General features: G+C 42.9%; 1 protein-coding gene across 1 annotated transcript; it reads right to left on the bottom strand.

Annotated features, from left to right (window-relative positions):
• Nucleotides 1-5,735: 5,735 nt before the first annotated feature.
• Nucleotides 5,736-15,015, bottom strand: VEZF1 (vascular endothelial zinc finger 1). The gene is made up of 8 exons (XM_010086420.1): nt 14,911-15,015; nt 14,622-14,825; nt 12,543-13,240; nt 11,760-11,823; nt 10,565-10,748; nt 9,104-9,316; nt 6,829-6,873; nt 5,736-6,480 (listed from the first exon to the last, which is right to left on the bottom strand). Exons 1-8 carry the CDS (start codon nt 15,013-15,015, stop codon nt 6,053-6,055), a joined length of 1,941 nt encoding a protein of 646 aa, XP_010084722.1. The 3' UTR covers nt 5,736-6,052.
• Nucleotides 15,016-17,537: the final 2,522 nt, after the last annotated feature.

Genomic DNA, 17,537 nt, shown 5'->3' with positions numbered 1-17,537 from the left:
GGTTTTGTGTCTCCTCCGCAGGTTTCCAGCATCCCAGCGCCTGGATTTGGGAACCCCATCCCTGGAGAAGGGAGAGGACGCAGGAGCCCTGCCCCAAGGGCTGGCTGAACATGAGAGATGGATTATAACAGAGTGTCACCTCGACCACAGACAGAAAGCAGCCGTCCGCGCGCCGCAGCGGCTGACAGCTTGCAGCCATACCACAGAACAGCCCGGGATGGGAAGCAAGCTCCTTTGACAAATTACAGGAGCCCGTTTACACGGGGCAAACACTTCCCGCTCTGCAGAGACCAGAGACCGCGAACAGCAGCGGGTCAGGGCCGCCACTTCCCTCGTAGCTCTGCAAACCCTCCTGGATGCGCTGCAGGAGGAACACCGCAGCTCCGGGCACCCGCAGGACCAGCAAGGCTGGCTCGGAGGCATGTCTGTGTGTGCCGGACCCCGAGCACGCGTTTGGGATGCTCTCGCAGGATGGCCCTCCACACAGAGATTTTTTTCTCCCATTCCATCATTTCATCCGTGTCTGGCAGCTAAGCGATCCTTAGCCCGGGTAAGAATCTGTAAGGCTTTGACAAGGAGCGCAGACCTCAGGAAGAGTGAAAACATTAGAGGCAAACCTTCTTCAGCGCGTACACGTGCCACAACATTTGCTTTCCCAAAGTTCAGCATCTCTTCGGTGACACGGCGCCTTGCAGCGAGCTTTGGTGACTGCCATCTCTTTTCCTAATCCAGGCTTGTTTCGGAAGAAACAGGCGATTTTATCAAATTTCTTTAGTGTCCTTTGATATGGGTCTTAGCTGCTAATGACGCTAGGAAGTAAAAATAAATGGGAATAGAAATACACAACTATGAGGAATTAAAATAGTGAATTTAATTCAGCCAGTTCCAACTAAATTGGTAATTCCCTGAAAAGCAAAACTTGCACGGAAAACACAGAACTCAAATGTTTTTGTCTCAACAGCTGGAGAGAACAACTAAGTGAAGAGGTGCCTGGGGTATTTCTGCCTTCTCTGGAAAACAAAAGGTGCCCTACATCCTGGAAACGCCCCTCGGTTTTTTACTAAAGGAGTTGATTCTGGAGGTAGCTGTTGGAAAGGCTTTGCAAGGAAAGCGAAGGTCTGTACTCTGACACAACCAGTCATTTCAGATACCCACGATGAAATGTTTTACAAACGTCTGGTTTTCAAAAAGCATTTATGCTTCCTTAAAGGAAAACCCAGGGCTTTTAAAAATGGCTCAAATTAGCCCATAAACCTGAACAACAACAACAAGATCTATTATTTTTAAAAATCATAAGCCCAGCTTTCCCAGTAGTCTTCACTTAGGCTTCAGGGAGATGCAGTGTACAACAAAATTAATTTAACGTTGAACGCTCTCGCCAGCCCGGGATGAGGGAGCGAGCTAGACAGCCTGGCTGAGTTCCTCTTAGCACTGAAATACTTTTTCCAAAGCAATACCAAAAAAGGTTTGTTTCTAGGTCAAGACCTCAGTACTAAATTTTAACCAGGGGCTGACAGTCAAATCTGAGCACAGCTGTAAAATGGATTCGCCGCAGAAGCTCAGGCATTCTTTTTCTAATTAGAAAACGGTCATTGAGCTTTGCGCATTTAAAGGTGAACGCTATTTTTGACATAAAAATTAGCACGTAGTTCCTCTGTCATCCTTCAGTTGCTGTTCTGGAAGCTGTGAGCGAATGAGCCAAAGATAAGCAAAAAGTATAAACACGCTGAATGAAATGAATAGGTAGAAGGGGATCAAGTTTTAAAGTTTTATTCTGCTTTGACAATTAGCGGAGGAAGAGCTTTATTTTTACACTTACTATTTATCCTAAAAAGCACCAGTAAGAAGGTCCACTTAAACACTGAGAAAGACCTCAAAGGCATTTAAAAACTGGAAGTGCTTTTAATAGCTGCCTTTTGAAAATACTGTTAAATCTATTTTTGAGATGGATAAACTAAGCCACCAATAAAGCAAGGCAGGAGTTTTCAGAAGGACTCAGCAGTGAAAAACTGTCGTCCACAACTCAGCTGCCATACGGGGACCCCAAGACAAGGAAAAAAAAATAAAATCAGTGTACTGGATGCTTTTAAAAACCTGAGCGTTCCTTAAATCCCAATTTTCCTTCCTTCTTGCTTTGGTGGGAATCTAACCCCAGGCAGTTTTCAAAATATGGCTCAGAGTGACTGTTTCTAAAATAAAAGTGAGAGAAGAGCGCGCAGAACTTGGAGGGCTTATCACCACCAGTAATGCCACCGACTAATCCCTCGGCAACCCCGGCCCCTTTATGTAACCTGGGATTGCTGCAGCTAAAACAGCTTATTGGGGTTTTGGTGTTTTTCTTTAAATCTCTCGTGGACAAATGCAAACACATTAAATACTTTTTTTTCTTCCACTCTAAAGAAAAACTTATTGTAAGAGGGGGAAAAAACCTTTTATTTGTGAACAATGGCAAAGGGAATTTAACTCATACACTGAGAATAACACGTGATTTTCTCTCTCATCCGTGATCTTGACTGAACAAAAATCTTGCCAATTTACAGCACTCGGGTATAGCAACAACAGCAAGATATACAAGGTCGAATACCCAAATTTCTCCTCACCCCAAACACCCTCTGAAGTGGCGGGGAGTTCCACATAAAGAAAAAAACCCGTGCCCAAGGTAAGCCGTTTATACCATTTCCTGGCGGCGTGGGTGGCTGTGCCGTATACTTACTTCCCCGTGGCCCGCTTCCTCGCCAGCACACAGCCAGCCACCCGGAGGCTCTCCTTACCCGGAGGACGAGTTTTCATGCCATTGATCTGACTGTTCTGACTTTCCACGGCACAAATCCTTCCAAGGCAAAATTCAACTTTAAAACTTTCAGTCGGTGCTAAGCCATTAACCTCACGCTGAATGCTTATGGAAACTTCAGAAGAAAAAAAAAATAAAAACCCCTATTGAACTGCTTGCAATCGGAGACCTGAATGGGCTCGATATAAAACCCACTCAAATCAACGGCAGCAATAAGCTTCCCTGATTGTTGGACTAGATCCAGATTAAAAGTTTCCATGAAATAAACTAGGCTAAGCGCATCAGCTGCATAGAAACTAACTGGGTGGAACAGGAGCATCTGTTCTTCACATCCACCATTTTCTTACAGCGGATGAGCCAGCGATGATAAGGTAGCATGCATGCCATATAAACTACTTGACCAGGTAGCTTTCGTTTGTCAAAAAACAGCTTAATGTCTTTCATATGATGGCATTACAACGTGAAATTAATGTCTGTATTGAGACAGCTGAGGAGCACACCTCGGAACCATTTATACACAGTACAAAGCAAATGTTTACCCAAGTACAAATGAAACAGGTCGACAATTAGCTAATGTAGCTTTGTGGACATAAACCAGGTACATTCGAGCAGAACCAACATAAAATAAAAAGGAAACAGCCCTTTTCCTATCCCATGCTAAGAGCACCATGGTTAGTGGTTTGGGAAGCCTCTGTCACGTTGAAAAATTTCCTTGCCGGTGTTTAATGTGTTTATTCTACTGCTACTCTGCCGGGATAAAAATAACCTCAGCAGGGCACGCTAGCTGTGCGAAGCGCCCACTGTCAATACTACAGTAATTGACAACATACAATTAAGTCTCACACCTGTTTATTGTAAGTAATTCAGAGATAACCACTTCTAATACACATTTTCATACTGGCTCTTAATGCTTTTGGGTTGGGTTTTTTTTTTTTTAAGCTCAGGGACACCCAAACTTCATCTAGGGGTCATCTCTGCGATTTACCCAGATCCAGAATGCTACACCTACTATGGAGAACTGGTGTAAGCTGGTACCATTGCCACAGGTAACGGAGATGGTTTGGAAACTACACATCCCAACATGCAAGGCCCCGCCAGCGCGGGCTGCTCTATGCTACGGGAGGAGGGAGATCTGCTGGGGAGCATTCGCCTCGCATGCGTCACTTCGGATCAGCCTAAGTCATGCAGCTCTCTGCACGCAACGCTCTACACAGTGCAAAAACGAAGACCTCTACACAGCTGGAGTAAGAACAGTGGTAACAAAGTCATAGCTACATATTCTTCTCTACATTTTTGTTTATTGAGACAAACTAATTAAAAGGCACAAACATAGGGCATATGTTTACATGGACATTATAACAAACATATACATTAAAAGTGTAGGAATGTGTTTCCTTTCTGCTAAACAGAAAGTTCCTAAGCTTTTATATATACAAAAGTTGTACAATTTGATGTCCTAAAGTACAAAAGATCATTTATAAAATTATTTTACACTAAGCTCTATTTTTTTTTGTTTTTGTTTTTGTTTTACTATGTAGTCCAAGCCCCTAGAACAGTTCCACGTAATGATACAGATAGCTGTCACCTGAGCCAGCAGCCCGGCAATCACTGCTTGTACTGACACGGCAGGGTGGGAACGGAAGCAGTCCATTTTGACTAGTCAGTCCTGCTAGCACTCTGTGAAAATGCGCACACGCTAATCTCCATAGCTTTCAACTTCATTAAGATAAAAACATCTCAACTGTCATTTAATTTTTTTTCTGTTTTTTTAATGTAGAGTCTTGGGTTTAGGGTGTTTTTTTTTTTTTAAACAAAGTTTTAAAAACGTGAATATGTGACATGATAGTCTAAAAAGTATATCTGTTTCCCTAGATTTTGCTTTCTACTTTATGTACAGATAAACAGGTTAAGAAATAAAAAGCACATGTAGCTTAAACATGTGTGACCATTTGTGGAGAAGTTCTGGGCTGGATAGTTCAAACCATCACCCCAGCACTCCCACAAATTGATAGAAATGTGTTAACACAATAGAAGAATAACGTAAAAATGATGATGTTTGCAAATATTTACAAAGTTGAACAGATTTGCACAACACTTGATTAAGAAATAGGGGAGAAATTAAAAGACGCTCTCTGCTTGTCCTGGAGGGGCATCCTACCTAGTTAGTGGTTAGAATAAAAACTGTATACAATTTAATATAAGACAAAACTTCTAGTGAACAACTAACACGTCTGTCCCCTGCTGTAACACCAGCAGGCTCTGATTGGGAGGCAGAGGGCATAAAAATCATACCCAGTGCCTCCAGAATCTTCCAGCTTAAAGCAATATTTCTTAAGTTTCAAAGCACTCCTTTTGCTCCTCGATAAGAGTCCCATAGGGGTCTGACTGTTCAGAGACCATGTTTACATACATTTCGACTCCTCTTCTGTCAGCCATGGCTGTTTCTCACCAAACAGTAACAGTTTTCTTAAAAAAAATGTTGACTACAATGCTATATTCCCTTAGGGTAATATGTTGGGTAATATTTACATCTCCAAATATCAGGTCACAATCCCTATTATATGTTGAAGTTAGAATGATAAGTTATCATATGCTTTGCATATCAGAGCTGGTATCACCTTTCCCATAGGGAATGCTGCCTGAAATTATCATATTCCCAAAGGTAAAATGCATATTTTCTCCAAAATGCATTTTTTTTTAAATGACAACATTGTAATGCATTTACTCATTTTAAAAAAAAAAAAAAAAACCAAAACAAAACATCAACACAGACAAAGATTCTACACTAGCTCAGAAACAGTGGCCTTAACGACTGGCAAGTTAAAACTAGCCATCCACCCTGTTAAAGACAGAAGGGTTTTTGCTAGTGTTTGGATTAAAATAATTTTCTAAGTTATAATTTGGGGGATAAAACATAAAACTGTTTTTAATTACTTTTTTTTTTTTTAACTCTGGCAAATAAGTATCTGCTCTAATTCAGCATCAGTCAGCTAAAAGGTAAAACTTACTTTAAATGAAGTGCTCCAGTGAAACTCAAGTTTGAACCACATGAGCCAGATCAACAGGGGAAGATGCTACTATGGTCTCTGATGGTGCATGTTGCCCCAGTGTCTTAGTCTGAATTTATTATTAACTAAAACAAAACAAAAACCAACAACAACAAAAAAAACAGTAAAAAAAAACCCCAACCAAACAAAGCCCAAAAAGGAACTGCTGGTAAGGATTCCATTTTAATCCTTTTTAATACTGTTTAGAAATTCTTTACCAGGGAGGAGACGTGGGCAAGGCCTGGGGCAGGAAAGGCATGCTCTCTACTGGTCTCATCGCTATATTTAAGGGACCAGCTAACGTCATCGGTGTGGGGAGGTTCATGGGAGATGTTATAGTGACTGGATGTGCTATATTCACTGGAGCGGTTACTGGGGTGGGTAAATTGACTGGTGTGGTGAGCGTTAATGGAGATGTCATGGATAATGGACTTGTTATAGTTACAGGATGCCCTAGGTTCATCGGACTGGATATATTAACTGCACTTGATACATTTACTGGACTTCTCATGCTCATTGCAGCTGCCACTGTGACTGGGTTTGTGATAGTCCCAGAAGCCACAGAGGACGTTATATTGAATGGAGTAGTAAGAGTCACAGGCGTAGTAGCAGCAGTGGAGGTTTGGCACAAGTTAGCAGCTTCTAAAAATGAGACATAAAAAGACAAAAAGTTTTTAACACATAAAAAACCCGTGGACAAGATTTAAAAAAAAAAAAACCAAAAACAAGAACAAAAACCAAACAAGAACAGGTACAAATTCTGGCATAATTTTCTTTAGGAATTATTAGTAAGTTAAAACTGTTAACATTCTATAGCCTACAAGAAATACAAACTCTCATGCAGTTCATTTCAATTCAATATTGTTTTTCCCAAGAAGTCAAGCGAAGTTGTCTTATAAAGAGGGTTTTGATGTTCATAACAACAGTATCGTACAATCAAAGAAATCCTCCCAAGAGGAACATTATAAATAGAGGAGAGAGTGTACATACCGAATGGTACGTACTCTATAGCCTTCTCAAAGGTGAACTGACATTCTGTGAAGGTTTTAAAAAGTCATTATTAGGGACTGATAAGCAAAGCTCATTTCAATATTTACCTGCTTATTTCAGTCTTAATTATTGCTACTAAATTGCTGCACTGATCACAATACTTCACAATTTTCAAGGCTACCCCGTCAGTACATCTTCCAACCCCCACCTCAGCTCTCACACAAGCTACAGCTCCACACAAAGCTGGTTTGTTTTGTGGTTGTTTGGGTTTGGTTTGCCTTTTTTTTTTTTTTTTTTACTTTGTTTTGCAGTAAGCAGGAATTAGTGCCGAACAAGGAAGACCCAGGAGGCCAGTGCCCGGCCCTGCTGCCAGTGGGCTCTGGCAGGGCTGGGCACTGGGGGCACGGTGGTCCGGGGGGGGCGAAGGGCTCTCTAGGCATCCGTCAGCACCACCTGCCGGCTACCCACACTAGAAGGCTCCAAAAAGAGAAGCGGGTCGGTGGACGCAGGTAAAGGGAAGGGATGACTGCTAGAGAAACCAACAAAAATATATCCTAGATCAACGTCACGGCACTTCTAAGTCGTGTCTTATTCCACATTTGTAGGGGAGGACACCAAGCTCAGTCTACACCCACGTTTCAGGAGGTAAGCCAGGAGCAAAGAGTCCGCTCTTGCCACTCGGGCAATACAAATGTACCAAGACAGAGTTAACTTTGAAAGCAACATTAGCCCCATTCAAGGGTTACTGTTGGTTCTTCAAAGTCCATATCTAGGAGGGGTGGAAAGGAAGGGAAAAAGAAAAAAAAAAAAAAAAAAAAGTGAAAATAAATAGTATTAGACTAAAAAAAATCCCATACAGCGTTGTAAAGCCAAGGCAAGAGGTGGCACTAGCACAGGAGAACCAGCACGGACAGAGCAGCACATCGGCATGGCACTGACTGGTCTAGCTTCACCTTCCGAGCACAGCAATACCCAAAGACACATCCTACCCATATCCCTTCCCCAGTTACATTAAACTACTATCATCAGTCTGACCACGCTTCTCCCCACCCACCGCCCTCGCCCACCATTCTGTCCAAACCCACTGTTTCTGTTAAAGCATACTCAAAAATCTCAATAAGAAAGGAAGGGAAGCGGGAGCAAGACATGGGAAGAAACAAGCAGGAAAAAAAAAAAATTCTCAGGAGATTTTCTAAATCTGACACCCATTTGCTTTATCCATTTAGCAGCCTGATGATATTTAATGTTTCTGTTATCACTATATTTTAACACGAATAAGCTGTTTCTATACTGTCTGATCACAGAATTCAATTCAATTGGAATAACAACCAAAGCGAAAGGAGCTAGCAGCCTAACACACAAACAAGACCTAGAAAAGAAAAAAAAGAGTGAAGAATCTGAAAGGAAGTTTAGGAGAAAAGAAAAAAAATAAGGTCAGTCAAAAACACTTATTACTAAAATCAGCTAGCGAAAAACAGTGAGTGGTCACTGAGAATTTCTGCTAAAACATGTAATCCACAAGTCACATGATGGACATTAGAAATCAAACTGAAAAGAATAAGCTAGCAGTCTAACAACACTAAATTGCAGCACTCTATTCTTTACAAAACTGACACACTGACCAACAATAGGAAGCTATTCAACCTCAGCTACAGGAGCATGGGTACATGTAAGCTGTGAGCTGGCAATAATGAAAGACCCCATCACTTGTTGGTTAATTTTGTAATGAAAAAAAAAAAAAAAGATAGAAGAGTAAGTTCTACAAGTTCCAGAAAACTTTATGCAAAGACCGTTAGGTGATGATGAAGCGAACGGAATAAATTGGGAGAGAAAAGATGAAAGGAACACAGAAAGCACCCACATGCAAACTGAGGATGATGCAAGGACAGAGGGTGTTGTATGTGTGTGTGTATATATATATATGCACACAAGTTAACAACTGGTAAATATGCATAAACACAGCTAAAAACCACATGCAAGTTAAAAAAAAAAAACACACGCTTGCCTTGGAGCAGACACAAACAGCCCTTTATAATTGATGACAGCTACATACACGTTCAAGCACAGAGACCAAAGGGAAGTATGTAATGAGGAGTTCATTTACGACAGCGTAATTTTGGTCACGTTATTCTCCTGCTAGTTTTTAGCTATTACTTCTACCATCGAGAATGACATTTTCCTGTAAGACATCCTGTCCTGACATCTTAAACTCCCTATAGAACTGTAAGCTCCCATATCTTATAAACCCAAGACCGAAAGGGTTGTTGTGTTTTACCTTTCTTTCTCGCTTTGACGGCCTCTTCCCATAATCTCAGGGTCTCTACCTGCTTTCCAGGCCAACTTGTTACGTGTTGCTGCTGCTGCTGCTGTTGCTGCTGCTGCTGTTGCTGCTGTTGTTGTTGTTGCTGTTGCTGCTGTTGTTGTTGTTGTTGCTGTTGTTGCTGCTGCTGTTGCTGCTTCTGATTGCTGGTCTCTTCACTCATGCATGCTATGCCAATTAAGTAAGAACACAAATTCACCTTGAAAAGTTACTCTTGTTTTCTGTGAGATGACAAAGGCTTCTTCCATAAAGAGTGTGTGGAGTGTCACAGGACTCCACCAGCACAAATCACAGAGGCTTTTAAAACCATATCATTAATTCTGTGCTTTATAAAACTACTCTTCCAAGGTCTAAAAACCAAAATGTAAGTCAAGAACATCTGCAATTACTACTCTGGCCACATTACACCTCATCATTTCCACCTCTAACAACTGCAGTAAATGCCTCGTGAACTGGCTTAGCACCCCCGAACTGGCCCGGGAGCCAGAGCTGTAATCCTATCCCTTGAAAAATACTTTTCATCCAGCTTTCATATTAAGCTCACCCATCAGGCATTTTAGACATTCCCGGTACCTTCAAATTATCCAGGAGTAACAGGAACTGAAAAGATGTTGTAAATTAATACTGTTTCAAAGGCTTTATGGACAAAGTTTCCAAAGACATTCCTTACCACTCCCTCTTGATTCCTGTGAAAACCTGGCTTACATCACTAGCCGTGTAGCTTAACTGCAGTTACCGGTATTTTAATAGGGATGATCTGAAAGTGAAATCTTTATTTGCTTACTAGACACTCAAAGGTTCAGGCTTTAGCACTTTCACAGAATTTAAGACTAGAAGGAACTATTATAAACATCTCATTTGAACTCCTGCACACCACCAGTCAAATGCCACTAATGCCCAAAACATCAGGGCTGGATTTAAATGCTTTTCTTGTCAGCTACTGCCAGCGGGAGGAATCACTGAGCCCCAGGGTCAAAGATCAGAGAAAGCAGAGAAATCTTTCTTTTAATTTTGATGAGGTTTAGATCAGGCTTCAAACCTGAAACTTGGCAGATCTTAGCAGTTCTTAAATATTCTAAAATCTCCAGAATTATCTGTTGAATTCGCAGGTCTGTACAGTTCAGGAAGTAGCACTGAACTTAGAAGATGGGAAACCTTGGGAACTCTCTTCTTCAAAAGCTGGGTTATTCTCTCAAACTGCAGGGCATTCCTAAGGGATAAGAGCACAGTCTAGCAGCAAACTAATTCCACATATGCCAACTTCTTGAGCTGAAGAAGATCCTGTTATCAAATATCTATTTTTCATAGGTGTGAATACCCAGCTTGAAGGGTGTAGTTTTGCATTTTAACGTAATCAAAGGCAATTCCCTTTGCAAACACATTGTTATTAGAAATGTTTTTAAAACGTTCACCTACTTTTATTGATGCCTTGTTTACAGGTATTACAGTTGATACTTTGGCTCTGCCCGTGTGTCTTTAAGTGGCTGGTGATATATGCTGCACTCAGAAGTTTACCACAGATATTACACGATACCTTTCCTTCATGGCGCACCATGTGTGTCCGCAGTCTGTCTTTGGTGGCAAAGGCAGCAGTGCACGTCTATATGAAGGACAACAGTTACACTTGAAGTGCAGACAGCATCATTACAGTCTGAATTACACGCCCGCCGTAAGCCTATTCTACCTTGTAGGTGCAAACAGTATCCTAAGGATACTGACACAAGGAAGTTTTACCTGTATTTATAGAGAAACCAAAATCAAACTACTGAACAGAGACTGAAAACGGAAGCTGGCTTCTGGGACAATCAGGACAAAAATCATACTACGTGAACTTTCTTAAAACAGTGAGTTGCCTTATCTACCAAAACGAGAGGTACCTTATAAAACAGAGCTAGAACAGGCAAAGCTGGGTTTTGATAACAATTTTACTGCACAAATCTGAACCTGATATCTTAAGTTGCTCAATTACTTCTGTTCCCATCCAAATCAGAACAAGGAAATGAAACCTTTTTCTAACACTATTCTTTTTACACAAGACTTTTATTTAATATGATGAGTCACTAAAACACGGGCTGGAACAAGCACGGATATTCCAAGCAAAACAGTTAATTGTTCAAGGGCAGTCGAGTTATTTCTCTTACACTCAGTCATCAACTTAGGACAACTTGCTTTCACCTTCCAGCAAAATAAATAATGGATCCAGAATCAACTATTCCAATCTATTTGAAACGGATATACTGGGAAACACATTTAATTTAAACATGCTGAGGAACACATTGCACATATTACTCCAGTAATCAGCACTGAGCTCAGGACACTGTTACAATCCTATTACTTAGGTTAAGCATTCTGTAAAACAGCACACCTGTGGTGTTCTCCAAGGAAGCAAAAAGCCTCTAATCTTCCTCAAACCGTAGCCACAGCATCCTTTTAAACTGCCCCTACACCTACATCAGAACTACAGTGCTGCTGTAAGGCGGATGCAGCTTTATTCCTAAGCTTACTTTCCAAAGAAAAATCCAGGAGTAAATACAGTTCTGGAAAGACTATTCACCTGAGATTCTAACGATACAATAATGTATTATTCTTAATAAATAATTTCAGCCCTTACTTGGCATTTGAAGGGTCTCTCTGTTGAGTGAACATGTTTAACGTGACAGCTTAAATGATCAGGCCTGCAAAAAAAGAGAGGAACAGAAAAGAAATGCATACTGTTACAAATACATAGTAACGACACCTTGGCTAGGCGTGCTGAACACTGCCCTGATGACCCCTCGCAGCCCACATCCCTCTGCACAGCCAGAATAAATACACTCCCCGCCCCTACGCAGTGGCTTTCAGCGAGAGTAACACATAGTTACGCTGAGACCCAACCTGCACTTTAAAACTTAACCATGTTCTTTCTACACACTTGAAAATGGTACGTTTGGTCGTACCTTGTGTCAAGGTGACAGATCGACAGCTCTAAAGGTTGAAGTTTTTTCTGTTGCAAGTACAGATACAAATACAGGCAGCAGCAATGCAAGCTCCCCCACAATGCTCTGTCGGTACGCCTCAACCTCGCTCCGAGACAAGGAGACAGTCAGCCCCTGACCTTTGCAAAGGCTGGTAAAGGGGCTCCGTGGTCACCACCCCTGACACAGACACGTGTCCTACGGGACCTGGAGGAGGTCGCGAAATCATTTCAAAACACTCTCATAAAAGAGCGAGCACTTTTGGCCACTGCCAGTCTGGCTCAGATGGAGACCCACACCCTGGAGGTAAACAAGGCTCTTTATCCCCTCACCAATCTTCTAAGATGTCTGGTTCTCCTAGCCCCTGGCTATCATAGCTTAACCCTTCTTGGTTATGAAAAGCCAATACTTGAGCTCGCCTGGGATTTTCTACATGGTACCTCGAGAAGCCTTTTCCACAAACACCACAGGTGTACGGTTTCGTGATGCCACCCTCGTGAGACCTCACGTGGTAGGTCATGCGATCCTTTCTCTTGAAGCGCTGATTGCAAATGGGACATTCAAAGGGTTTTTCATCTGAGTGGGACAGCTTGTGCCGGTTGAGATGGTAGACATCCCTGAAGGCCTTTCCGCACATCTCGCAAGCGTGGTTCTTCTTTACGGGCTTGCTGGGCTTCTTCACTGTCTGAGTCACTGGCATAGCCGTGGCGCCGGCACTACTGCTGGGGTTGGTGGCAGAGGAAGACGTCGTGACCGTGGACAGGATGCCTGCGATAGTCGAAACCAATGAACTTCGGCTGTTGTCACCAGCGATGGTCGAGATAAGGGGCACCATTGTGGTGGGAGTTTTCTTTGGCCGAGACACTAACTTTATCCCTGTGTGGCAGGACTCGTGACGCCTCAAATGGTAGCTGTCCCTGAAAGCTTTGCTGCAGTAAGTGCACACAAAGGAGGTTTTAGGTTTTTCCTTTTTAATCCCAACAATAGCATCCTTTAATGTTTCTGGTGCAGGCTGAGGTTTCTGCGTTATTGGTAAGGGCAGAATCGGCTTCTGATCGGGTGGCTCAACAGCAGAGCTCAGGAGAGGCAACAAACTGTTCTGTGCTGCCTGCTGTTGGTGATGTGAGGCTTCATGTGCCTAAAACCAAACATTCACACTTAAATTCTATTGATGGGTGCTCACTCTGACACGGTGAGAACATTTACAAACTACAGGAAAGCACATTCTAGACCGAAAGCCATTGAAGGAACAACTGGGAAAGGTTACATAATTTTGGACAGGATAAACCGCTCGCGCTTTAAATGCACCGGCTGTGCAGATTCTGCGGTAAGTGTAGGATGGCACACATCAGAACAATCAAATAACAATAAAGTTTCCGGAGGGCAACACTTTTTATGGAAAACAACTAGGTGCTTGTCAGATCTTTTACTAACACAGCATTTGATCTTTACATAACAGATAAGGTGTTTTGCTAGCGATCATATCAGCTGCCACCTTGGGACTATCTTTGGAGCGTATGAATGTACTGATGGGAGTTGCAAAAGAACGCCCCACCCTTAAGCCAAGCTTAGTGCACATTGAGAATCAAACTGCAAGCAGAGAGGACCAGGATGCAATAAGGCGTCTTATTTAAACAACGTGTTCATACCAGTGCGTGAGCACTGAAACCAAAGCAACTTGAATCGAGAGCTAAAGCCACACTTCTATATTTAGCAGGCTCCCGACGCATTTATACACTGACCACCGCGCTCTTTGCATCTGGAAGCTAATAAGAATAGTGACGTGCTCTTTTTCACTTTGTCAGCAGCTACTTTGTGACAGGAAGAGAAGCTAATCGATAAGTACTGGTTAGGGATGCTGGGGAACACAGCTGGGGAGGGAAGACCTGAAAGCTGTTTCAAAACAGCCAATACCAACTGTCTCTGAACTACAGAATCAGTGGGAGAAGCTAAAGGGAAAAGACAGAGGAGACCCCCCCACGAGCGTGCCGCAGCGAGCACCGCTCGGCCGAGCTGCAGCCTGCGCTGCCACGGGCTGCTCTACACCGCACTTGTATCAGGCTCTGTTTATTTTAAGGCAGAAAACACTGTTATTAAAACTCATCCAGCCAGCCCGGGACAAACCCTAGCAGATACTAATTTAAAGTGGTTTAGAAACCACACAGACCAATTCAGCCTAATGGAGCATTAAAATAAATCACTCTAGCACCTTAAGCCAGCTTAAGCGCATCTGTATTCAAGATGTGCCTCAGTCTCATCAGACCAGTTTTAAATCAGTCTCGTTATTAACGCAGCGTGCCAGGTCTGAAGCTGACTTGGGGGAAACCTGCATTCCCATTAGACCAGTCCTGCAGCCTTCCAGAACTTCTTCCCTACAGTTTCCTTCACCAAACAACACGTACTTCACAACTCGAGGCTGTGAGAGCCGAATAAAATGCTGTGCTGGCTTGCAGCCCCCAACTTGTCTACTTGAGGATGGACAGCTTTCTGAAACGCGCTCAGGCTAACGCTCTTCCTACGTGAATCCACTTCATCGCATCCTTTGGAGAAGTCAGTATTTCTAGAAGCTTACTCTGGGACTTTTTCTTTGTTGCATCCAAGCACCGGCTGCTTTGCCTCTCGACTACAGCCACCTGGGTGCAGCTCTCCCTCGGCTGCGGGGGGCTCCCACTCCTCCTGCATCGCTCCAGCCACTCATCTTTCAGGAGCACGATGCCAGTGATCTTTGGATAAAAGCCACCAGGGGATACAAACACAAACCCACGTGGGTACGAATACCTGCTCCCTAACACTCCAAGCCTATCTGACCGGAAAGCAGTTCACGGGAGAAGGCCCGGATTCGGTGTGATAACGGGAGACAAAACTTGCAGGAACGGTGAGGAGCCAGGCCAGCCTGTCTGCTTTGATCTGCATTTCCCGTGCCAAAGCCTGGGATGCAACTGGTAAGCTGAGCATTACCACACCGCGCCCGCCACAGCCGCCACCTCAAACAACAGCCCAAGGGGCTGGTTTGCAGAAGCGATTGCTGCAGAGTCCAACACAGAACTCTCCTGGAGGCTACGCTGCTGAATCAGGCCACGGCACAGGCTCCAGCTTCTCCATTAAACTTTTGCCTGACTTCAGTGACAATTGTGGATTTTCAACCATTTCTTTTCTGTGTTTTTAAAAAGCCATTGAGACATCTACTTTGCACCAAAAGAATAGAGTACACACAATTCACACTGAAAGCACAATGTTAAGCAAGTTATGTACTTAAATACAACTTTAATTTTAAAAAACTCTGAAATGTTTTACAGCCAACTTCAAGTAAGCATTAAACAATGTCGTTAAACTGCATCAGAAGACACTGAAGAGCACCTAAGGATAGCTCCAGGGATACAGTTTCAGAGCTAGCAGATCGGATAATAGAGAGCCCAAATCCCTTGGACCGGGTTCAAACTCATGAAGTTTATGGATATTTTTATGCCTTAAAGAATCGTCAGCACTTCAAGGTAATGATGCACTTATTCCTACGGAACCGACAGAGATGGTGGACATAAAACAATGTATATTCATCAGGCCACAGGCTACGAAGCCGCTGCTTATGTAAGTCTGCTTATCTTGGTTCCCAGATAGCCAGTGTTACCAGCAGCGCTGGCTTTCTAACCACCCCGCTCTGCAACAAGCTCTGTTCCTCACTTCCAAGGGCTGCCTGCATTACAGCCTTTCAAAAAAGGATCAGGCCGTATCTTTTTTTTTTTTAACTCGCTGTTGAAGAAAGGAAGACAGCACCTGCTGCATGCTCCTCACAAGCCATTTTTATTCAGGCACACACCACGTTTTACTTGACTTAGCATTAACGTCAAGCCAACATTTTTGCAATATTTTGATTGCCTGGGACGGGCTCTCGTGCAAAATACCCTTGTTCTAGCACCGATTTTTTTCTTTCCTGGGGGGGCAGTAAACAAAAAACCCTGTAATTCGTGACCCGGAGTGGTAGGATGCCGCATTGTGAACTTCCAATGCCAGAGGCTAAAATATTTTTTGCGCTCCAGCCTTAATGTGAGAGCAACAAATGAGCATGAGTCATATCTTGAACACTCTGATGGATGATTCCTCCTCACATTAACAGACACAACTTTCACTTTCCGAGCAGATACTAAAAGTGGTTTTCAAAATACGCATTTCAGGGACTAACAAGATCCAAACAAGAACTGCTTATTCAGTATCACAATTGTTTCTTTAAAAAGAGATACAATTCATCAAAATGCCACCTAAACACAATCCAACAACTTTATTTGCAAAGCACAATTTACAGACACATATCCCACTGCTGGCAAGACTAAAATTAAAGACATTGCAACCTCCTCTAAAAACATTTTTCTAAAAATTGCAACTTTACACATCACGTATCAAGCTGTCCCTTAGAAATCCTGCCACAGCTGAGACACACACTTGGCACAACTCCCCCCACGAGGAATGAGCGTGTATGCTCAGTCACTTGCATTTGTTATTCACTGATACCCGGGAGGGGCTTGAAAATCCACTTTTTGTTTCTAGTTTTAACTAATCATCAGGAACTCGGCTGACAAGCTGTTGGTTGAGAACGGGAAGAATAAAAACTGAAGTCAGGTCAGGAGTATCTTAACAGTGCTTTCTGGCAGGAGCATCAGGATGCTCGCGCCCTAAATTGTTGGTTTTAACAAAAGGACTCAAGAAACGATATTCAGCATTTATTATGAGGTCTTAAAGCTTTATTATTTGGAGAAAAAAAAAAAAAGAGGAAATTTTCCACGTCATGGTTTTATGAAGATGGTTCCAAGTCGCACGTAGCTAAGTACGTTAGAAAAGTGAACTGCTGACTCCTTAATTAAAAGCAGCAAAGCCTACTCCAAAAAAAAGGGTGACATCGCTATTTCAAAACGCACAACTCTTAAAAAAAAAAAAAAAAAAAAGAGGAGCCGCAAGAAGCTGGACACGTACTTGAAAGTATTACTTGGCATTTTTAACAGAGGTTGCTGCAATACCATATTGCCAGCCTACGAATAAATTCCCCTGGAAAACTCTCATCTGTGAGCCTGGGGAGGCAGAAAGGCGATAAACCAGCCGCGACTCGGAGGGAGATGGCCCTAAACTAAGGAGATTAACTTCTTAGCGTGAAGTTTCCTACGTGCGAATCACAACTGTCCACTAGAGTGAGAAATAATTCACCAGACCTCAGCCAAACTCAATGGCATCACCCGCATTCAGCACGAAAAGGCGGAAAACCCCGCGCCCAGCTCCCAGTACCGGCTCCCCGGAACATTCCCGGCGTGTTTTCGGAGGCAGAACACCCGGGCAAGTGACTCATCCCTCGGTACTTGCAAGGGAATAATTTTTCCTCTCTAAAGGAATGGTGCTCGCTCTTGGTGGATTTATTCATTCAACTCAGGTTTTCAAACTCGTGTCACGGGGTG

Source organism: Pterocles gutturalis, unplaced genomic scaffold (genome assembly GCF_000699245.1).
Source record: "Pterocles gutturalis isolate BGI_N339 unplaced genomic scaffold, ASM69924v1 scaffold5021, whole genome shotgun sequence".
Classification (NCBI taxonomy): domain Eukaryota; kingdom Metazoa; phylum Chordata; class Aves; order Pterocliformes; family Pteroclidae; genus Pterocles; species Pterocles gutturalis.
This window is presented reverse-complemented; position numbering and strand designations above follow the sequence as displayed.

Bases quoted from the DNA above. Each gene is read 5' to 3' on its own strand.
- VEZF1 (XM_010086420.1), bottom strand. From the start codon at position 15,015: ATGCAGATCAAAGCAGACAGGCTGGCCTGGCTCCTCACCGTTCCTGCA. The intron at 9,317-10,564 runs GTAGGTGAACGT...TAATTGGCATAG, and splicing joins TAAACAAGGCATCAATAAAA to CATGCATGAGTGAAGAGACC. The intron at 6,481-6,828 runs GTATGTACACTC...TCTCATTTTTAG, and splicing joins TATAGAGTACGTACCATTCG to AAGCTGCTAACTTGTGCCAA.